The sequence below is a fragment of the Platichthys flesus genome, chromosome 16 (assembly GCF_949316205.1).
Source record: "Platichthys flesus chromosome 16, fPlaFle2.1, whole genome shotgun sequence".
NCBI lineage: Eukaryota > Metazoa > Chordata > Actinopteri > Pleuronectiformes > Pleuronectidae > Platichthys > Platichthys flesus.
The window spans coordinates 5,653,461-5,677,396 of record NC_084960.1 but is presented as its reverse complement, the minus strand read 5'-3'; the positions used below and the strand labels follow the sequence as shown (position 1 = coordinate 5,677,396).

At 40.8% G+C, this 23,936-nt stretch overlaps 5 gene segments (V, D, J or C); all 5 read right to left on the bottom strand.

The window, feature by feature from the left end:
• Positions 1 to 2,999: 2,999 nt before the first annotated feature.
• Positions 3,000 to 3,473, bottom strand: LOC133970643 (immunoglobulin heavy variable 3-30-3-like). The segment is given in 2 exon segments: positions 3,000 to 3,322; positions 3,414 to 3,473. Coding segments are annotated over 2 exon segments (351 nt in total).
• Positions 3,474 to 8,472: 4,999 nt separating this feature from the next.
• LOC133970646 (immunoglobulin heavy variable 3-23-like) lies at positions 8,473 to 8,969 on the bottom strand. The segment is given in 2 exon segments: positions 8,473 to 8,819; positions 8,909 to 8,969. Coding segments are annotated over 2 exon segments (348 nt in total).
• A 6,659-nt stretch (positions 8,970 to 15,628) lies between these two features.
• LOC133970952 (immunoglobulin heavy variable 7-4-1-like) lies at positions 15,629 to 16,758 on the bottom strand. The segment is given in 2 exon segments: positions 15,629 to 15,945; positions 16,749 to 16,758. Coding segments are annotated over 2 exon segments (327 nt in total).
• Positions 16,759 to 17,778: 1,020 nt separating this feature from the next.
• Positions 17,779 to 18,314, bottom strand: LOC133971174 (immunoglobulin heavy variable 4-38-2-like). The segment is given in 2 exon segments: positions 17,779 to 18,160; positions 18,251 to 18,314. Coding segments are annotated over 2 exon segments (351 nt in total).
• A 4,056-nt stretch (positions 18,315 to 22,370) lies between these two features.
• LOC133971194 (Ig heavy chain V region XIG14-like) lies at positions 22,371 to 23,021 on the bottom strand. The segment is given in 2 exon segments: positions 22,371 to 22,871; positions 22,962 to 23,021. Coding segments are annotated over 2 exon segments (351 nt in total).
• Positions 23,022 to 23,936: the final 915 nt, after the last annotated feature.

The following is a 23,936-nucleotide window of genomic DNA, read 5'->3' as shown; positions in this document are numbered from 1 at the left end:
ATGGTAATTTTGGTTGTAGTTATTTATTTTAATTGTTAATCAGAGTTCCAAATATGTTGTTAGTACTTTTGAGAATTAATCAATAAATTTGGCGGCAAGTTATGCAGGAGGAATGAGTGGTCTGATGAAAAGAGTTCCTGCAGTTATAAAACCTTCATGAAACGGACTGATTCCTCTTCACAGTAACAGTGAACTGGTCTGAAATCACCAGTAGTCTTTGGGCTCCTCCTCTGGTGGCTTCATGTAACTAGTGTTCAGGCACTGAGGGGTTTTTGTTCAGGTCGGCTGATGGTTTGTATCATTGTGTGTCTCTGGCACAGTAATACACAGCAGTGTCTCCAGGCTGCATGTTCTGTCCCTTTAGAGTCACTGTGTTGCTGGAAGTGGCTAATTCAATACTGAACTTGTTCTTTAATGAATCTTTATAGTATGAAGCTGATGTATGTTTCATTCCAATCCACTCCAGTCCTTTTCCTGCAGGCTGTCTGATCCAAGCTGTGTAGTAGCCAAGAGAATAAGAGACCTGGCAGCTGATGGTCAGAGTTTGACCTGGCTGCACAGTCACAGAGGCTGGCTGCGTCAAAGTTTCACACTTCACATCTGTTAAAAGAAGAATGTTTTGTCATAAATCATGAAGTTTTCCTGCAAAAGAAAAAGTGGTGACTCTATGACAAATCCAGGGAGACTCACATGATCCAGCTGCCAACAGCAGCAGCACAGCTACAGGAAACATGGTTAATGGTGAATCTGACGTGCCGTCAACTCCCCTGTCAGTCTGTTGGGAAGTTTTTATAGTTGAGTAAAAAGGAAGGTCTCTGAGTTTGCATAGAATCAAATATACAAATCATCAGTGATTGTGTCACTGGGGGTAATAGAATAGAATAGGCAGCTCAGTGTCATTAGATCAGCTCTAGGAAAACATGATGGGGAATCACCTCTGCTTTCTTTAAAATATGATATACAGGTCCAATCAAAAGTTTGGACACTCCTTCTCATTCAATGGTTTTTCTTTATTTTTATTTCTTTCTACATTGCAGATTATTATTGAAGACATCCAAACTATGAATGAACACATGTGGAATTATGTGGTAATCAAACACAAATGCTCAAAAAAACAGAATATGTTTTATATTTTAGATTCTTCAGAGTAGTCACCTTCTGCTTCGATCACAGCTTTGCACACACTTGGATTCTCTTAATCAGCTTCATGAGGGAGTCACTTGGAATGCTTCTCCAACATTCTTGATGTGGTCCCAGAGGTGCTGAGCACTTGTTGGCTGCTTTGCCTTCACTCTGTGGTCCAACTCAACCCAGATCATCTCATTAACGTTTAGGTCGGTTGGTTGTGGAGGCCAGGTCCTCTGACGCAGCACTCCATCACTCTCCTTCTTGGTCGCATGAGCCTTTCATAGCCTGTGATGTGTTTGGGGTCATTGTCCTGTTGAAATGCAAATGCTGGTCCCATTAAGAGCAAACCAGATGGTATGCCATGTTGTTGCAGAATGCTGTGGTAGCCATACTGGTTAATTATGCCTTGAATTTGGAGTTAATCTCCAACATTATCACCAGCAAATCCCCCCCACATCATCCCACCTCCAGCTCCATGTTTCAAGGTGGGAACCACAGACGTAGAGACCATCCGCTCAACTTTTGTGCGTCTTACAAAGACATGGTGGTTGGAAACAAAAATATCAAATTTTTAGTCATCAGAACAAAGTAAAGATTTCCACTGGTTTAATGTCCATTCCTTGTGTTTCTTGGCCCAAACAAGTCGGTTCTTCTTGTTGTTCTTCCTCAGTAGTGGCTTCTTTGCCGCGATTTGACCATGAAGGCCTGATTCACGCAGTTTCCCCTGGACAGCTGATGTTGAGATGTGTCTGCTACTTGAACTCTGTGAAGCATTTATATTGCCTCAGATCTGTGGTGTTGTTAATTTGCAGTTTCTGAGGCTTGTAACTCTAATGAACGTATCCTCAACAACAGGAATAGTTCTTTATCTTCCCGTCCTGGGGCGATCCTCATGAGAGCCAGTTTCATCATACAGAATGATGGTTTTCGCAACCGGACTTGAAGATACATACACAGTTCTTGAAATGTTCCGGCTATACTGACCTTCCTGTATTAATGTCATGATGGAGTGTCATTTTTCTTAGTTAGTTGAGTTTTTCTAACCATAATATGGATTAGAACTGTAGCTGAATAGGCCTTTTCACTGTATAGAACATGTGCACCAATCCTGCCTTTGTACAACACATCTGATGGTCTCAAAGACATTAAGAAGGCAAGAAATTCCACAAAGGAACTCTTGACAAGGCAAACCTGTTAATTGAAAACCATTCCAGGTGACTACCTCATGAAGCTGGTTGAAAAAAGGCCAAGAGTGAGCAAAGCTGTCATCAAAGCAAAAGTTGGCTACTTTGAGGAATCTAAAATATAATACATATTCTGGTTTGTTTAATACTTTTTTGTTCACCATATTATTCTGTATGTGTTCCTTCATAGTTTTGATCACTTCAATATTAATCTGCAATGTAGAAATAAAGAAAAATGAGGAGAAACCATTGAATGAGAAGGTGTGTCCAAACTTTTGACTGGTACTGAACACATGATATTGTGTCTGTTGTTTAAAATGAAAGTAAATATTTTTTTCTTCTCAAAAATCACTGAAACTTTTTTATCTTTATTAACTTTGATATCAGTTTTGTAAAAAAAGATCTCAGCATAACAAATGTATTTTGAGGCCATCAGAATCACAATTTCTTGTATATTTTTTAACGTTTATCATAGAGTCAAATCATACACACTGACAAGTCAGTCACTTTGATGTCGGAGTATTAAAAGTGGTGTTAACAGTTGCTGTTAAATGACGTTATGACTTATGTTTGATTGCTCTTTACAGTAACAGGGAACTGGTCTGAAATCACCAGTAGTCTTTGGGCTCCTCCTCTGGTGGCTTCATGTAACTAGTGTTCAGGCACTGAGGGGTTTTTGTTCAGGTCGGCTGATGGTTTGTATCATTGTGTGTCTCTGGCACAGTAATACACAGCAGTGTCTCCAGGCTGCACGTTCTGTCCCTTTAGAGTCACTGTTTTGCTGGAAGTGTCTAATTCGATACTGAACTTGTTCTTTAGTGAATCTTTATAGTATTTGCTCTGTCCATCACGTCCCATTCCAATCCACTCCAGTCCTTTTCCTGCAGGCTGTCTGATCCAATGTGTCCAGTAGCTGGTGATAGAATAAGAGACCTGGCAGCTGATGGTCAGAGGTTGACCTGGCTGCACAGTCACAGAGGCTGGCTGCGTCAAAGTTTCACACTTCACATCTGTTAAAAGAAGAATGTTTTGTCATAAATCATTAAGTTGTCCTGCAAAAGAAAAAAGTGGTGACTCTATGACAAATCCAGGGAGACTCACATGATCCAGCTGCCAACAGCAGCAGCACAGCTACAGGAAACATGGTTAATGGTGAATCTGACGTGCCGTCAACTCCCCTGTCAGTCTGTTGGGAAGTTTTTATAGTTGAGTAACAAGGAAGGTCTCTGAGTTTGCATAGAATCATATATGCGAATCATCAGTGATGGTGTCACTGGGGGTAATAGAATAGAATAGACTGCTCAGTGTTATTAGATCAGCTCTGGTAAAACATGACAGGGAATGACCTCTGCTTACTTTAAAATATGATGTAATTCGATCTCATTATTTTATTCAATTTTAACACTTTGAAATCCCATTCTAAGGCTGATTAAACCCTTAGCTTTGCTTTCACAATACATAATTAAGGTGCATATGTAGTATTGTGACATATCACATTTTTAGGGGAGAGCGGGGTAATGTTGGACATTTTTTACATTTGCTCCCCTCTAGGCGAGCTAAAATGATATATCAGTAAAATTGACACATTTCCCATTAATTCAGGATGTTTTCTAGCAATGGAAAAGATCAGAATGTCTTCAGGACAAAGGGCAGTGAAAATATGATTGTTTTAGAAATAGTGGTCTTGTTTCCCACTTTACCCCAGCTACGGGGTAAAGTGGTCCACTTACTTTTTCAACTTTAAACTACCATAACAACACATGCTGTAATAGTTAAAATCCCGACAGCTAGATTGACAACCACTATTATCGGACTAGTAACAGAATCATGTCGATTGGTCAATTAAGCACATTTATGATTATTATGATTCATGTGATCTCTTGCACACCCTAGCTTACCTGCACATTGTTTCTCTGTCCAATTGGCAGGGACAGGGATATTGTTTTTCTCTGCGTATTCAAATGCCAAGTCACGGCACTTAACTGGAGCAAGGCCATGGAACTGGTCAGCTAGTTGTTTCAAGTGTTTGGCAAGCTCCTCCTCCATCTCATCTGTGAATATTCTCTTTACCTCAGCTACTGCACCCCAGGCTACTGATTTTACTTCCCACTTCTCTTTTTTCATTATGAATCTTTTGAGGGTTGTCTTATCAATATTTCTATCACTTCCAGCTTTTCTTAAGGACTTCTTTTCTTGCATGACCTCAGCGGCTGCACTCTCCATCTCTGCGAGGGGTGTTTGGCCCCAGGTTGTCTTCCTGGTGTATAGTTTCTTGGCATGATGGCTTTTCTACAATGTTTATGACATTAGAAATAAAACATATATAATGTAATATAACACTAAAATATGTTTAAGACTAAACTTAGCTTGTGCTTCATGGTGCTTCACAGCATTTGTCCCATTTTACCCCACAGCCACCATTTTAGAAAAAACAACATCTCTTAGCAATTCAGGCTCATCTTCAGCTAGCATCAATCACATGGATTTATATGTTCGAAGTTCACCAACATGTATGATATAAGTTTTTCTACCTCATTCTATTTGTTTTGACAAAACAGTTGAATAAGTTCAAAGCAAGAAAATTTACTTTTACATGCAAAAAACATACTTTCCACAGCACCAGCACCAACTTCTCCTTCGTAGCAAGGGGGAAATGGGAGGGGCTTGAAAACATAATGATCAAATGACCACAAATGTGTTCTGTTGCCTAAATACAGGGGGTATCTCACATTACCCGATGTCTGACATTATCCCGCTCTCCACTACCAGATGAAATGCTATCATTTGATTTGGACAAATTTACCTTTATCGATGGGAATACAGATTTTAGGGCCATTGCTATGAGCAATCCCGTCCTGGTATAATATTAAGTGATAATTGTGTCTCCTGTGTTCTGGGGAGGAACTCAAACTGAGCATTGACCTACAGTCCAAGGTTCCTCTTCACCAGCCCTGTTTGTGATTCACATGAGTTCAGGATGCAGCCAGGGGGAGGACTGTGTCCAGTTTGGGGGACTCAGAACTTCCTCTTTGCTATTTTCAGATGATGTGGTTCTGTTTGCTTCATCAGATTGTGACCTGCATGTGTTCTGGGATGGATTGCAAATGGGATGACGGAAAGCACCTTCAAATCTGAGGACATGGCTCTCTGCTAGAAAACAACGGATAAATTATTTGGTTTGGGATGGAGATTCTTCACAAAATGAAGGAGTTTTATTATCTCTGGGTCTTGCTGATGAGTAAGGTACAATTCAGCAGTAGACTGACCGTTTAGAGCAATGTTGGAGGCTGAAATAACTTTTCCTCATCAACTGCTGACTTATTTGCAACTTTCAGGACTCACTCCTGCAACATTTCCATACAGGACTCTCTAGCATGTGTCAGAATGCATTGAAGTGTTTAGCTGTCATCCCAGAAAAAGAAAAACACATGTATCATAAAGACTTGAATAGTTTAATGTTATAAAAATATGTTTTTCATGTTATTGTAGCAATTTTCATCAGATGACATGGAACTATTCTTGTCATTAGAATGTTCTGTCTATCGTCTAAAATTGTAAAAACGTTTCACATCTTGATGCCATTTTTTATAGAATAGAATTTAAGTGTGCGCAGAAAGGGGATAAATGGATGGATAAAGCTAAATTTAGATGATTTGATCAAGCTCTGCAACATTCTTTGTTTTAAGTTGTGTATATTCTGCTGCTCTTGAGCAAGGTGGGTGATTTCTTGACATGTTATGCAGGAGGAATGAGTGAACTGATGAAAACAGTTCCTGCAGTTATAAAACCTTCATGAAACTGACTGATTCCTCTTTACAGTAACAGTGAACTGGTCTGAAATCACCAGTAGTCTTTGGGCTCCTCCTCTGGTGGCTTCATGTAACTAGTGTTCAGGCACTGAGGGGTTTTTGTTCAGGTCGGCTGATGGTTTGTATCATTGTGTGTCTCTGGCACAGTAATACACAGCAGTGTCTCCAGGCTGCACGTTCTGTCCCTTAAGAGTCACTGTTTTGCTGGAAGAGGCTAATTCAATACTGAACTTGTGCTTTAGTGAATCTTTAAAGTATGTGGTCCCATGACTATCTTTCATTCCAATCCACTCCAGTCCTTTTCCTGCAGGCTGTCTGATCCAAGCTGTGTAGCTGGTGAGAGAATAAGAGACCTGGCAGATGATGGTCAGAGTTTGACCTGGCTGCACAGTCACAGAGGCTGGCTGCGTCAAAGTTTCACACTTCACATCTGTTAAAAGAAGAATGTTTTGTCATAAATCATTAAGTTGTCCTGCAAAAGAAAAAGTGGTGACTCTATGACAAATCCAGGGAGACTCACATGATCCAGCTGCCAACAGCAGCAGCACAGCTACAGGAAACATGGTTAATGGTGAATCTGACGTGCCGTCAACTCCCCTGTCAGTCTGTTGGGAAGTTTTTATAGTTGAGTAACAAGGAAGGTCTCTGAGTTTGCATAGAATCAAATACACAAATAATCAGTGATGGTGTCACTGGGGGTAATATAATAGAATAGGCTGCTCAGTGTTATAACATCAGCTCTGGAAAAAATGTCAGGGAATCATCTCTGCTTACTATAATCTGTGATGTATTTGATTTCATGTTTTACTAAATTCAGACACGTTGAGATCACATTGTGAGGCTGATTAAACCGTGAATTTAGCTTTTAAAGTAAGCATTTAAGGCAAATATGTATTGTTTTGACATATCACATTTGTACCTGGTAAAATGTGATGATTATTTGATTGGGACAAGTTGACCATTATCAATGGGAATACAGATTATAGGGCCCATTGCTACAATAAATCCCGTCCTTGTATAATATGAAGTGATAATTGTGTCTTCTGTGTTCTGGGAGGAACTCAAACTGAGCATTGACCTAAAGGTCAAGGTCCCTCTTCACCAGCCCTGTTTGTAATTCACATGAGTTCCAGATGCAGCTAGGGGGATGAGGTCCAAAAATCTTTAAAGTTGTGCTCATTTATTTCATTAAGGGAATTCCCGAATCTTATCTCAGTGTACAACTGACTTCTCCTGCAGTGATTGTAACTGTTAGTTGACTTAACCATAGTGTTTTATTGAATCGTGAAAAATGATTGTTTATTATCTTTTCCCTTGTATTACTGTATGTTTATATATTTGCATATTTATTTAATTCTTTTCTTTTTTTTTTATTTCAATGTATTAACTCTTCATTGTACACTCGGCAACATTGTAAATGAGGGTCTTATTCCTCAATGTGTTTTCCGAGGCTTAATAAATAAAAAATCAAAACATGAGTTCAAGATGCAGCCAGGGGGAGGACTGTGTCCAGATTGGGAGACTCAGAACTTCCTCTTTGCTATTTGCAGATGGAATGGTTCTGTTCGCTTCATCAGATTGTGACCTGCATGTGTTCTGGGAAGGATTGCAAATGTGATGACGGTCAGCAACTTTAACTCTGAGGCTTTGATTCTTTGCTAGAAAACAACAAATTCATTGTTTGGGTTGAGACGGAGGTTCTTCACCAAATGAAGGAGTTTAATTATCTCTGACCGTTTAGAGCAATGTTGGAGGCTGATATATTCTTCCTTATTAATGCTGACTTATCTGCAACTTTTATGACTCACCCCTGCAACAATTCCATACATGACTCTCTAGCATGAGTCAGAATGCATAGAAGTTATTGGCTGCCACACCAGAAAAAGAAAAACATGTGTATCATAAAGACTTGAACACCTGAATGTTATAAAATATGTTTTTCATGTTATTGTAGCAACTTATATCATATAAAAATAAAATGTTCTTGTCATTAGAATGTACTGTTTATCGTCATTCCAAAAACTTTTCACATCTTGACGCCATAACTTATAGAATAGAATTAAGTGTGTGCAGAACGGGGATAATTTGTTGGCAAAAGCTAATTTTCATGATTTGATCAAGTTCTGCAACATTCATGGTTTTAAGACGTGGAGATTCTGCTGCTCTTGATCAAGGTGGGTGATTTCTTGACATGTTATGCAGGAGGAATGAGTGAACTGATGAAAAGAGTTCCTGCAGTTATAAAACCTTCATGAAAAGGACTGATTCCTCTTTACAGTAACGCTGAACTGGTCTGAAATCAGCAGTAGTCTTTGGGCTCCTCCTCTGGTGGCTTCATGTAACTAGTGTTCAGGCACTGAGGGGTTTTTGTTCAGGTCGACTGATGGTTTGTATCATTGTGTGTCTCTGGCACAGTAATACACAGCAGTGTCTCCAGGCTGCACGTTCTGTCCCTTTAGAGTCACTGTTTTGCTGGAAGTGGCTAATTCGATACTGAACTTGTTCTTTAGTGAATCTTTATAGTATGTGGTCGATCCAGCACCACTTCCAATCCACTCCAGTCCTTTTCCTGCAGGCTGTCTGATCCAAGCTGTCCAGTAGCTGCCAAGAGAATAAGAGACCTGGCAGCTGATGGTCAGAGGTTGACCTGGCTGCACAGTCACAGAGGCTGGCTGCGTCAAAGTTTCACACTTCACATCTGTTAAAAGAAGAATGTTTTGTCATAAGTCATTAAGTTGTCCTGCAAAAGAAAAGTTGTGACTCTATGACAAATCCAGGGAGACTCACATGATCCAGCTGCCAACAGCAGCAGCACAGCTACAGGAAACATGGTTAATGGTGAATCTGACGTGCCGTCAACTCCCCTGTCAGTCTGTTGGGAAGTTTTTATAGTTGAGTAACAAGGAAGGTCTCTGAGTTTGCATAGAATCAAATATACAAATCATCAGTGATGGTGTCACTGGGGGTAATAGAATAGAATAGGCTGTTCAGTGTTATTAGATCAGCTCTGGGAAAACATGAACGGGAATCACCTCTGCTTTCTATAAAATATTATGTATTTTGATTTCATTATTTACTCAATTTTAACACGTTTATTTAGTCATTTTTTATTATTTTATCTGTAAGCCATGGTTTACACATATCTCTCAATCTGATCAAGTCAAAGAAAAACTCATACTTTAGGTACCTTTTTTTCTTCGTATTTATTTTGTTGTATTGACTCAGCAACCATCTTTTCTTCAGATCATAATGTTGAATAAAACTGTTCAATCCTAAGCTTAGTTTAAAAAGCAGTATCAAATTCATAAATCCCAAATGTAGTCAGTGTTTTCTTATCTGTTTGAAATTTAAATTGGAGGTATTTTTTTAGATAATGATACTTTTTATTGTAGCTTAGGACATGTGTGGGGGGGGGGGGGGAGGCTTCAACGATTTTCAGTGTTGGAAGAGGAGGATATTTAAACACTCAATGAGTGACAGAGGAACAGATGCAATGCTTTGTGTACAGCTCTGTGGCTTCCTGTGTTACTGTGGCTCTCGAGCACAATAATAAACAGCAGAGTCTTCAGTCGTCAGGCTGCTCATGTGCAGATACACCTGGTCCATGTCGTTGTTTCTGGAAATTGTGAAGCGATTCTTGACAGATGCTGAATAATATTTAGAGCTGCCTGACGGAGCAGAAATGAAGGCAACCCCCTCCAGGCCTTTTCCTTCAGCTTGTCTGATCCAGCTGATATGAGCTGAGTCATCAGATATCCCTGCATATGTACACGTCAGTTTGTGGGATTCTCCGGGCCGCTTCACCGCCGGTTCAGATTCAGTCAGAGTCTGACTGCAAACACCTGAGGAGAAAATCAGTTTGGTTATAGAACAGAGCCGAACATGAGCCTGGACGACAAAAAGGAAGAGTGCAGAGGTTTGGAATTCATCAGAAATGGCTGACAGCAGCAGAAATGTGAAAAATTTAGTTAAAGTCATCATGGTCGTTTGTTGAACGTCTGGTTGGTGGTTTGGTTTGTCATCAGATTGAAGGGAGATTAATACAGAAGGAGGAGCTCATGATTTACATTGACTCCTCCTCACAACGATGAAACTGTATCGATCAACTGAAGGGATTTTATCTCATTTCTTATTTTACTCGATTTAACTTTTTCTTCATTATATTCTGATGTTAGTTACAAAATAATTCATAAAAATATATTAAAAAATTTCAGTTTGATACATGAATATAAAACACAAAATTACATCCATATATATATTTATACACTACCGTTCAAAAGTTTGGGGTCACTTCGAAATTTCTGTATTTTTCAAAGAAAAGCACTGTTTTTTTCATTGAAAATAATATTAAATTAATCAGAAACACAGAAAAGACAAGTGGGAGGTCCAGGTGCACGACTCAGGAAGAAGACAAGTATATAAGAGTCTCTAGTTTGAGAAATAGACGCCTCACAAGTCCTCAACTGGCAGCTTCTTGAAATGGTACCCGCAAAACGCCAGTGTCAACATCTACAGTGAAGAGGCGACTCCAGGATGCTGGCCTTCTAGGCAGAGTGGTAAAGAAAAAAAATCCATATCTTAGACTGGCCAATAAAAAGAAAAGATTGATATGGGCAAAAGAATACAGACAGTGGACAGAGGAAGATTGGAAAAAAGTGTTATGGACAGACGATTCAAAGTTTGAGGTGTATGGATCAAACAGAAGAACATTTGTGAGACGCAGAACAGGTGAAAAGATACTGGAAGACTGCCTGACGCCATCTGTCCAGCATGGTGGAGGTCATGTGATGGTCTGGGGCTGCTTTGGTGCTGGTAGAGTGGGAGATTTGTACAAGGTAAAAGGGATTTTAATTAAGGAAGGCTATCACTCCATTTTGAAAAGCCATGCCATACCCTGTGGACAGAGCTTGATTGGAGCCAATTTCCTCCTACAACAGGAAAATGACCCAACGCACACCTGCAAATAATGCAAGAACTATTTAGGGAAGAAGCAGGCAACTGGTAAGCTGTCTGTAATGGAGTGGCCAGCTCAGTCACCAAATTTCAACCCTATTGAGCTGCAGTTATAAAACCTTCATTTAACGGACTGATTCCTCTTTACAGTAACAGTGAACTGGTCTGAAATCAGCAGTAGTCTTTGGGCTCCTCCTCTGGTGACTTCATGTAACTACTGTTCAGGCACTGAGGGGTTTTTGTTCAGGTCGGCTGATGGTTTGTATCATTGTGTGTCTCTGGCACAGTAATACACAGCAGTGTCTCCAGGCTGCATGTTCTGCCCCTTTAGAGTCACTGTGTTGCTGGAAGTGGCTAATTCCATATTGAACTTGTTCTTTAGTGAATCTTTATAGTATTTGGTTGATCCACTACGTTCCATTCCAATCCACTCCAGTCCTTTTCCTGCAGGCTGTCTGATCCAAGCTGTGTACCAGCTGCTGATGGAATAAGAGACCTGGCAGCTGATGGTCAGAGTTTGACCTGGCTGCACAGTCACAGAGGCTGGCTGCGTCAAAGTTTCACACTTCACATCTGTTAAAAGAAGAATGTTTTGCCATAAATCATTACATTGTCCTGCAAAAGAAAAAGTGGTGACTCTATGACAAATCCAGGGAGACTCACATGATCCAGCTGCCAACAGCAGCAGCACAGCTACAGGAAACATGGTTAATGGTGAATCTGACGTGCCGTCAACTCCCCTGTCAGTCTGTTGGGAAGTTTTTATAGTTGAGTAACAAGGAAGGTCTCTGAGTTTGCATAGAATCAAATATACAAATCATCAGTGATGGTGTCAGTGGGGGTAATAGAATAGAATAGGCTGCTCAGTGTTTTTAGATCAGCTCTGAGAAAACATGTCAGGGAATCACCTCTGCTTACTATAAAATATGATGTGTTTTGATTTATTTATTTACTCAATTTTAGCACTTTGAAATCACATTATAAGGCTGATTAAATCTTTAGTTTAGCTTTAACAGTAAACAATTAAGGCACATTTGTATTGTTTTGACATTTCAAAAATGTAATGATCACATTATCAATGGGAAAACAGATTCTAGGGCCATTTCTATTAGCAATGCCGTCCTTGTATAATATCAAGTCATAATTGTTTTGTCTGTGTTCTGATGGGGGGGGAATTCAAACTGAGCATTGACCTACAGGCCAAGTTCCCTCGTCTCCACCTCTGTGTTTGGACTGCGTATTTGTGAACATCAAATAGAAATGTCAAAACCATCCGAGAACACAAGTTTCAACCACTATTGGTCACTCTGGGCCACATGACCCATGAGGTCACAGGGCCACTATATGCCAAGTCCACCCTCTCTTCTGTCTCTTTCCAGATTAAGACTAAGATACGTTTATTTATACCAAACACATGCGCAACACACTCATGCAATGGTAGGTAAATTTATCCTCTGCATTTAACCCATCTGGTGCAGGACACACAGAGCAGTGAGCGACCATGTACGGCGCTCAGGGAGCAGATGTTTGGGGAGTAAGGTGCCTTGCTCAGGGGCACCAGACAGGGTAGGGACAATCCTCTTGGATTTTTGGGCAGATCAATCCAGGTTTGTCTTTTGTTTTCTCGCCGTGGAGTCGAACCAGAGACGAAACCAGAAACCTTCTCTGCCCATAGTCCAAGTTTCTGCCACTAGACCACCGCCTCTCCTTTTCCATGCAGCCCTCCTAGAGGACAAGTGACAGTGTCCAGCTCACTTGCTCTTTCAACTCCACTCAACTCTCCGAGAGGAGCCCAGCTTTCTTTCTGCTCAAATTCAATGGAGGAGAGGTGCAGCTTGCAGGTCACCTCATCAAGGAAACCTCCTCCCAATCCAAGCTCTACCAACCTTCAAGCAGGCCTACTGGAGAAGACTGTTAAAACCTTCTGAAAGGCAGCAACGCATAAGCCTGCCTGAGAACTTCAAACAGCACAAGAGCTGCATCGTACAGCAGAACCACAACAGGAGCCACAACCCAGCAAGACAACTTCACTGGACTTCAAATTGCATATCAACCTTTTTTTCCCTTTCCATGGACGGGTAACATAACTGGGCTTAATAAATATACTAGATGAAGCAAAGATTGTTTATTAGATTCCGTGCGTTGTTTGTTAGTTTGATTTGTGTTGCTGTGATATTTTGGTTTGACGATAATTGAAGTTAATGTTAGTTTTTCTCTTCACAGTCTTGTTCTGCATGCATCTAGTAACTTCCTTTAATTTGGCACCAACACACACACAGACACATATCACCACACACATCTCTCTGACCCCCGCTACATGTCATAAACATACTAGGGGCGATGGTTATTGCCCTCATAGGGGCCACCTGCCATTTTGGAAGAAAACTCACTCACACCGACACACAAAGGCATGCTTACCCACAAACACATATTTGTATAGTAAGTACACCTTTTTTATTTGTGTATTCATAATTTATAATCTTCATAATAATTGTGTTTTTCACAAATGTTGCCTTAATGAATGTTGCATGAGTTTGAGTTTGCCAACCTCTACACTGTCAGAACTCTATCATTCAACATTGCTAACTATATATATGGTAATTTTGGTTGTAGTTATTTATTTTAATTGTTAATCAGAGTTCCAAATATGTTGTTAGTACTTTTGAGAATTAATCAATAAATTGGGTGGCAAGTTACGCAGGAGGAATGAGTCAACTGATGAAAAGAGTTCCTGCAGTTATAAAACCTTCATGAAACTGACTGATTCCTCTTTACAGTAACAGTGAACTGGTCTGAAATCACCAGTAGTCTTTGGGCTCCTCCTCTGGTGGCTTCATGTAACTAGTGTTCAGGCACTGAGGGGTTTTTGTTCAGGTCGGCTGATGGTTTGTATCATTGTGTGTCTCTGGCACAGTAATACACAGCAGTGTCTCCAGGCTGCATGTTCTGTCCCTTTAGAGTCACTGTATTGCTGGAAGTGGCTAATTCCATATTGAACTTGTTCTTTAGTGAATCTTTATAGTACGAAGCTCCTGTATATTTTCTCCCAATCCACTCCAGTCCTTTTCCTGCAGGCTGTCTGATCCAAGCTGTGTAGTAGCTGCTAACAGAATAAGAGACCTGGCAGCTGATGGTCAGAGTTTGACCTGGATGCACAGTCACAGAGGCTGGCTGCGTCAAAGTTTCACACTTCACATCTGTTAAAAGAAGAATGTTTTGTCATAAATCATTAAGTTGTCCTGCAAAGGAAAAAGTGGAGACTCTATGACAAATCCAGGGAGACTCACATGATCCAGCTGCCAACAGCAGCAGCACAGCTACAGGAAACATGGTTAATGGTGAATCTGACGTGCCGTCAACTCCCCTGTCAGTCTGTTGGGAAGTTTTTATAGTTGAGTAACAAGGAAGGTCTCTGAGTTTGCATAGAATCAAATATACGAATCATCAGTGATGGTGTCACTGGGGATAATAGAATAGAATAGGGTGCTCAGTGTTATTAGATCAGCTCTGGGAAAACATGACAGGGAATCACCTCTGCTTTCTATAAAATATGATGTGTTTTAAAGCCCTATTATTTACTCAATTTTAGCACGTTGAAATCACATTGTAAGGCTGATTCAACCATTAGCTTTGCTTTCACAGTAAACAGTTAACTGTAAGCAATTTCGTTTGTAAGTGTACACTGAACAAACTGACACTGTGTGGTAGTAAAATGAACGTATTAGATTAACTGTCACATTTTCTACATAGTTTTATTAAATAGATTTTGTGTTTGTTCACTGTAAGGTCTTCATTGTGACCCTGGTTTTAAAAAGTCTCTGTCTGTCATGTTTTTACAAGAGGGACTTTAACATATTCACATTTCACTTTATAGTTCACTACTAAGAGATGACCCTGCCTTTAAGCTCGTGCATGCTGGAAAACATTCCTGGATGTATAATATGTCCATGGATATGCTCAAGTGCTGAAGAGATCATTTGGAAAAGATGAAAATGAATGAATGGATCTTTTAGATGATGATTTTGTATCACAAATATGTGGTGATGTTTTTTTGACATGAGGAGGTGTGAGTGTATGTTTTATTTCTTTATCAGTCTCAGAGCTGAATAGGGGACATTTCGAGTCTACTCTTACCTTTCTAGATAATACTAACTGTACTTCAGACAGATTCTCAGCAGCAGACTTTAGGACCTTTTCAGTCAGGTCATCATGAAACTCAGAAGCAAAGATCTTCATCTGCCTTCTTCATGTTCAACAAAGAATGAAACATGAACTCGTTGATTAGATTTCTACTTGGTCAGGATCAATTGGCATTTAGAGTAGAACGACAAATGCCATATTTATGACTTTTGACTGTTTGGAACAAAGTCATGAAGTCAACAACAAAAAATGAACTACACTTCATTTTGATGTTCTATATATATTTAAACTTCTGTAAAAATGTGTGTAACGTGTGTTAGGGACTTAATGATTGTGAGAAAACAGATGTTACTGAGATCATATTGCTACTTGTGGTCCGTGGAGGTTTTTGTTCTGCAGCTCCACTGTCCTCAGTCACTGTGGGTCTCGAGCACAGTAGTAAACAGCAGCATCTTCTGCTTTCAGACTCTCGACCTGAAGGAACTGAGTGCTGCTGGAAACATCCTCAGTCATGATGAAACGGTTTTGAAAGGAGCTGCCATAGGTGGCAGAGTTTGAACCTGTGTTCATCCACCCGTTCCACTCCAAAGCTTCCCCCGGCCTCTGCCGTATCCAGTGTATATTGTAGGAAGTCATGGAGTACCCAGATATGACACATGACATCTTCACCGTCCCTCCAGGTGTTTTCACCTGCGATGGAGACTGGTCCAGTTTTATCTCACTCCAAACTCCTGTAAGTGAACAAATGATGAACATTATCTAGCAAACCTGTAAACCACACGTTAGAAAAGTTACAAAATAAGTAAAACAGGATTGATTTTCTCACCATGAACAGTAACTACAAATAATAAAACACTGACAAGTGTGTTTTCCATTCTCTCACAGTCACTGTAGTTCTTTGACAGGTGATTAAAGTTGTGTATCAGCCGGTCTGTGTGTTCTGACATTTACCGGTGTTATAAGGAGGCAAGAGTTTGCATAGACCTCCCTCTACAGGTCTGACAGGGAACTTGAAACTGTTTTTTTCCCATAAACCACAACAGCAGAGGAACATGTAAAATACTGAAGTCCTGCTGTAACAAAAATCTCAATCAAATTAAAATAGATCAAATGAAATGGTATCAATGCACAGTCTCTTTGTTAGCAGTATATGGCTAGTTGAACCTACTCTCTGTTTCTATACGTGACTGTATGCAGCTCCAGTTTTCATGATTCAGCCTGTTGGTCAGTCGACAGACAGGAAATTAAGTGAGTCTGCTGTAGCCTCTTTTTACCAGACCATCATTTACGGTGGGCTAACTGCTTCAGGGGAACAACTGTTGATATAACAAACAGAATCAGCCGTGTCACTCTCTGACTGTCTGTTTCTTCAGGGGAAGACAGTCAGACTGTTCTGTTTCTGCTGCACCACCAGTGTTCCTGACTGGTTGCTGCCCGCTCTAGGGATGTTATGCACTGGTGTGTGGATGCCCCAGCCCGCAGCACGGTCCACATGGCTTCTCCCAGTGGTCTCTCCACTGTTGAAACAGCTCACTGATGCTCATGTCGGTCTTTGACCTTTCATTATTTGCATTATTTGCATTTCCAGCGGCTAACAATAGTTGTTACGTTCTGAAACAGTTGTGGCGCCATACAGTATGTTATTCACGGCCACTTTAGCAGGTCGCCCTCCCATCCCTCGATTGTAGAAGGCAGAGGAACGATTACATTTTCTCGTTTGAGATGTTACAGGTGACGTTTCCACATGTTTTAATCAAAAATTGGAGATGAGATGATTATTCTCACAGGGAAGACATCGTGGGCGATTCTCCAGTTCACCTCTGCTGCAGGACAAATCCCATTTAGAAACCTGGTTAGCATGATGTGCATATAAAGGCCCTGGTTGGCCGGCAGGGACATTCTTCTTCACCATTGAGCCGCCTGACTATAATGTACTATCCGACACATTTCACTTTTTAGTTTTGTTTTTGTAATTCATACCTTAAGGTTTTTTTTATTATCAGGGAATATCAGATGTGTAAAAGACAAATGCTGTAGGATTTTGTTCAGCTGATGAACTAACTCCAGTCACTGTGACTCTCTCTAGCACAATAATAAACACCAAAATCTTCTGTTTTCAGACTGTTCATCTGCAGATACACCTGCTTTTTAGCTGTTGTCTCTGGACAACCTGAACCGGCCTCAGACTGACTGAATGTAATAGATATTGCAACTGCCATCATTGATAGTAGCAACCCACTCTAGGCCTTTTTCAGCAGCCTGCCTGATCCAAGCGTCCCAGCAATCACCATTAAACCCAGAATATGTGCAGGTCAGTGTGTCTCCAGGCCCTTTAACCGCAGGTCAAGACTCAGTCTTAGCATTAACTCCTCCTCCTGGAAGAGAAATGCTAAAACCTGAAAGAAATGTTTCATATAAATATATTTATGTGTGTGTGTGTGTGTGTGTTTTTATATATATATATATATATATACACTGTGAATTCAGATTATTACAAGTGGTATAAATAGTTCCTCTTTACAGTAACAGTGAACTGGTGTGAAATCACCAGTAGTCTTTGGGCTCCTCCTCTGGTGGCTTCGTGTAACTAGTGTTCAGGCACTGAGGGGTTTTTGTTCAGGTCGGCTGATGGTTTGTATCATTGTGTGTCTCTGGCACAGTAATACACAGCAGTGTCTCCAGGCTGCACGTTCTGTCCCTTTAGAGTCACTGTTTTGCTGGAAGTGTCTACGTCGATACTGAACTTGTTCTTAAGTGAATCTTTATAGTATTCGTGCCCTGCACCATGCTTCATCCCAATCCACTCCAGTCCTTTTCCTGCAGGCTGTCTGATCCAAGCTGTGTAGTAGCTGCTGAGAGAATAAGAGACCTGGCAGCTGATGGTCAGAGTTTGACCTGGCTGCACAGTCACAGAGGCTGGCTGCGTCAAAGTGTCACACTTCACATCTGTTAAAAGAAGAATGTTTTGTCATAAATCATTAAGTTGTCCTACAATATAAAAAGTGGTGACTCTACGACAAATCCGGGGAGACTCACATGATCCAGCTGCCAACAGCAGCAGCACAGCTACAGGAAACATGGTTAATGGTGAATCTGACGTGCCGTCAACTCCCCTGTCAGTCTGTTGGGAAGTTTTTATAGTTGAGTAACAAGGAAGCTCTCTGAGTTTGCATAGAATCAAATATAAAAATCCTCAGTGATGGTGTCACTGGGGGTAATAGAATAGAATAGGCTGCTCAGTGTTACTAGATCAGCTCTGAGACAACATGTCAGGGAATCACCTCTGCTTACTATAAAATATGATGTAATTTGATTTCATTTTTTTATTAATTCAGACACTTTAAAATCACATTGTAAGGCTGATTAAACAGTTAGCTTAGCTTTAAAGTAAACAATTAAGGACCATATTTATTGTTGTTATATTTCAGATTTGTACCTCATGAAACTGTATGATTTGATTTGGACAAATTTACCATTATCAGTATGAATACAGATTCTAGGGCCATTGCTACGTGCAATCCCGTCCTTGTATAATATGAAGTGATAATTTTGTCTCCTGTGTTCTGGGGAGGAACTCAAACTGAGCATTGACCTACAGGCCAAGGTCACTCTTCACCAGCCCTGTTTGTGATTCTCATGAGTTCAAGATGCAGCCAAGAGGAGGACTGTGTCCAGTTTGGGAGACTCAGAACTCCCTCTTTGCTATTTGCAGATGATATGGTTCTGTTCACTTCATCAGATTGTGACATGCATGTGGTCTGGGATGGATTGCTGCTGTGACGACGGTCAGCAGTGTTACGTGCTGTGTTTTGTCTCTCTCCCCCTCTCTCTTCTCCTCCAGGTGAGAGCTCCAGATGCACCTCCACTGGCACAGCTGAGGCCACTCTGGCATCAGGTTGTGGCCAATAAAGACCCTCAGCTGTGCCAGAGAGTGTGGCAGCAGTTCGGGAGCAGACGTAGTGAGGAGACGGGCTGTGTTGACGGGCTGTACGGAATTGGGCGTGCTGTGTGCTGTGTGCTTTGTAGTACCGTATTGTAGTATTGGTTGTTGGTTGGTGTTTTGTTTTTCCCCTTCCGGTGTAGGAAGGATGATTTCTGTTAACTGAAAGATTGTTAATGAATAATTATTTCCTTGTTAACCCTAAATTTTCTGGCTTCCTTGTTTAGTGCCCGGTTTTATTTTCTAATTGTTTGTCCCTGTACCCTAGATAGCTTGGGGGACGTAACAAGCACCTTTATCTCTGAGGCCATGGTTCTCTGCTAGAAAACAACAAAATCATTCTTTGGTTTGGGACGGAGATTCTACACCAAATGAAAGAGTTTTATTACCTCTGGGTCTTTTTAATGAATAAGGTAGAATTCAGCAGGAGACTGACCGTTTAGAGCAATGTTTGAGGCTGAAATAAGTTTTTTCCTAATCCACTGTTGACTTATTTGCAACTTTTAGGACTCACTTCTGCAACATTTCCGTACATGACTCTCTAGCCTGTGTCAGAATGGATGGAAGTGTTTAGCTGCCACGACAGAACAATAAAAACACGTGTATCAAAGAACTGAACATGTTATTGTTATAAAAATATGTTTTTAATGTTACTTTTGCAACTTTCATCAGATAAAAAGGTACTCTTCTATTCATAAGAATGTTCTGTTATTGTCTAACATTGTAAAAATGTTTCACATCATGATGGCATAACTTGTATAATAGAATATAAGTTTGTGCAGAAAGGGGATGAATGGATGGATGAAGCTCATTTCATGACTTGATCAAGTTCTGCAACATTCTTGGTTTTAAGACATGGAGATTCTGCTGGTCTTGAGCAAAGTGGGTGATTTCTTGACATGTTATGCAGAAGGAATGAGTGAACTGATGAAAAGAGTTCCTGCAGTTATGAAACGGACTGATTCCTCTTTACTGTAACAGTGAACTGGTCTAAAATCACCAGTAGTCTTTGGGCTCCTCCTCTGGTGGCTTCATGTAACTAGTGTTCAGGCACTGAGGGGTTATTGTTCAGGTCGGCTGATGGTTTGTATCAATGTGTGTCTCCTGCACAGTAATACACAGCAGTGTCTCCAGGCTGCACGTTCTGTCCCTTTAGAGTCGCTGTGTTGCTGGAAGCTACTAATTCGATACTGAACTTGTTCTTTAATGAATCTTTATAGTATGTGCTGTATCCACCACCACTTCTTCCAATCCACTCCAGTCCTTTTCCTGCAGGCTGTCTGATCCAAGCTGTAGGGTAGCCGCTGCTAACAGAATAAGAGACCTGGCAGCTGATGGTCAGAGTTTGACCTGGCTGCACAGTCACAGAGGCTGGCTGCGTCAAAGTTTCACACTTCACATCTGTTAAAAGAAGAATGTTTTGTCATAAATCATTAAGTTGTCCTGCAAAAGAAAAGTGGTGACTCTATGACAAATCCAGGGAGACTCACATGATCCAGCTGCCAACAGCAGCAGCACAGCTGCAGGAAACATGGTTAATGGTGAATCTGACGTACCGTCAACTCCCCTGTCAGTCTGTTGGGAAGTTTTTATAGTTGAGTAACAAGGAAGGTCTCTGAGTTTGCATAGAATCAAATATACGAATCATAAGTGATGGTGTCACTGGGGGTATTAGAATAGGCTGCTCAGTGTTATTAGATCAGCTCTGGAAAACATGCCAGCGAATCACCTCTGCTAACTAAAAAGTATGATGTTTTTTGATTTCATTTTTTATTAATTCAGACACTTTAAAATCACATTGTAAGGCTGATTAAACAGTTAGCTTTGCTTTTACAGTAAACAATCAAGGACCATATTTATTGTTGTTATATTTCAGATTTGTACCTGATGAAACTGTATGATTTGATTTGGACAAATTTACCATTATCAGTAGGAATACAGATTCTAGGGCCATTGCTTTGAGCAATCCCGTCCTTGTATAATATGAAGTGATATTTGTGTCTCCTGTGTTCTGGGGAGGAACTCAAACTGAGCATTGACCTACAGGCCAAGGTCCCTCTTCACCTCTCCTGTTTGTGATTCACATGAGTTCAAGATGCAGCCAGGGGGAGGACTGTGTCCAGTTTGGGGGACTCAGATCTTCCTCTTTGCTATTTTCAGATGATGTGGTTCTGTTAACTTCATCAGATTGTGACATGCATGTGGTCTGGGATGGATTGCAGCTGTGATGACGGTCAGCACTGTTACGTGCTGTGTTTTGTCTCTCTCCCCCTCTCTCGTCTCCTCCAGGTGAGAGCTCCGGAAGCACCTCCACTGGCACAGCTGAGGCCACTCTGGCATCAGGGTGTGGCCAATAAAGACCCTCAGCTGTGCCAGAGAGCGAGGCAGCATTTCGGAAGCAGCCGTGTGGGCGTGCTGTGTGCTTTGTAGTACCGTATTGTAGTATTGGTTGTTGGTTAGTGTCTTGTTTTTCCCCTTCCAGTGTAGGAAGGGTGATTTCTGTTAACTGAAAGATTATTTAATACATTTTTATTTCCTTGTTATCCCTACATTTTCTGGCTTCCTTGTTTAGTGCCCGCTTTTATTTTCTAATTGTTTGTCCCTGTACCCTAGATAGCTTGGGGGAGGTAACAGGCACCTTTAGCTCTGAGGCCATGGTTCTCTGCTAGAAAACAACAAAATCATTCTTTGGTTTGGGACGGAGATTCTAAACCAAATGCAAGAGTTTAATTACCTCTGGGTCTTTTTAATGAGTAAGGTAGAATTCAGCAGGAGACTGACCATTTAGAGCAATGTTGAAGGCTGAAATAACTTTTCCTCATCCACTGTTGACTTATTTGCAACTTTTAGGACTCGCTCCTGCAACATTTCCATACGTGACTCTGAAGCATGTGTCAGAATGCATTGAAGTGATTAGCTGACACGACAGAAAAACACGTATCAAAGACCTGAACATGTTGTTATAAAAATGATTTTAATGTTATTTTACAGATAATTGGTACTCTTCTTTTCATAAGAATGTTCTGTTATTGTCTAACATTGTAAAAATGTTTCACATCATGTTGGTATAACTTATATAATAGAATATAAGTTTGTGCAGAAAAGGGATAAATGGATGGATGAAGCTCATTTACATAACTTGCTCAAGTTCTGCAACATTCTTGGTTTTAAGACGTAGAGATTCTGCTGCTCTTGAGCAAGGTGGTTGATTTCTTGACATGTTATGCAGGAGGAATGAGTGAAGTAATGAAAAGAGTTCCTGCAGTTATGAAACGGACTGATTCCTCTTTACTGTAACAGTGAACTGGTCTAAAATCACCAGCAGTCTTTGGGCTCCTCCTCTGGTGGCTTCATATAACTAGTGTTCAGGCACTGAGGGGTTTTTGTTCAGGTCGGCTGATGGTTTGTATCATTGTGTGTCTCTGGCACAGTAATACACAGCAGTGTCTCCAGGCTGCAAGTTCTGTCCCTTTAGAGTCACTGTTTTGCTGGAAGTGTCTAATTCGATACTGAACTTGTTCTTCAGTGAATCTTTATAGTATGTGCTGTGTCCATTATGAAAACTTCCAATCCACTCCAGTCCTTTTCCTGCAGGCTGTCTGATCCAATGTGTGCGGTAGCTGCTGAGAGAATAAGAGACCTGGCAGCTGATGATCAGAGGTTGACCTGGCTGCACAGTCACAGAGGCTGGCTGTGTCAAAGTTTCACACTTCACATCTGTTAAAAGAAGAATGTTTTGTCATAAATCATTAAGTTGTCCTGCAAAAGAAAAAGTGGTGACTCTATGTCAAATCCAGGGAGACTCACATGATCCAGCTGCCAACAGCAGCAGCACAGCTACAGGAAACATGGTTAATGGTGAATCTGACGTGCCGTCAACTCCCCTGTCAGTCTGTTGGGAAGTTTTTATAGTTGAGTAACAAGGAAGGTCTCTGAGTTTGCATAGAATCAAATATACGTTTCATCAGTGATGGTGTCACTGGGGGTAATAGAATAGAATAGTCTGCTCAGTGTTATTAGATCAGCTCTGAGAATACATGTCAGGGAATCACCTCTGCTTTCTTTAAAATATGATGTAATTTTAATCTAATTATTTACTCAATTTTAGCACGTTGAAATCACATTGTAAGGCTGATTGAACCGTTAGTTCTGCTTTAACAGTTAACAATTAAAGCGCATATGTATTGTTTTGACATTTCAAAAATGTAATGATCTCATTATCAATTGGAATACAGATTCTACGGCCATTTCTATTAGCAGTGCCGTCCTTGTATAATATCAAGTCATAATTGTTTCGTCTGTGTTCTGACGGGGGGAACTCTAACTGAGCATTGACCTACAGGCCAAGCTCCCTCGTCTCCAGCTCTGTGTTGGGACTGCGTATTTGTGAACATCACAAAGAGGCGTGAAAATCGACCGGGAACACAAGTTTCAACTACTAGTGGTCACTCTGGGCCCCATGATCCATGAAGTCCCTTGGCCACTATATGTCAAGTCCACCATCTCTTCTGTCTCTTTCCATGCAGCCCTTCTAGAGGAGAAGTGAGGCTGTCCAGGTCACTTGCTCTTTCAACTCCAGTCAACTCTCCGAGAGGAGCTCACCTCACTTTGTGCTCAACTTCAATGAAGGAGAGGTGCAGCTTGCAGGTCACCTCACCAAGGAAACCTCCTCTCAATCCAAGCTCTACCAACCTTCAAGCAGGCCTGACTGGAGCAGACTGTTAAAACCTTCTGAAAGGCAGCGACGCATGAGAATGCCTGAGAACTTCAAACAGCACAAGA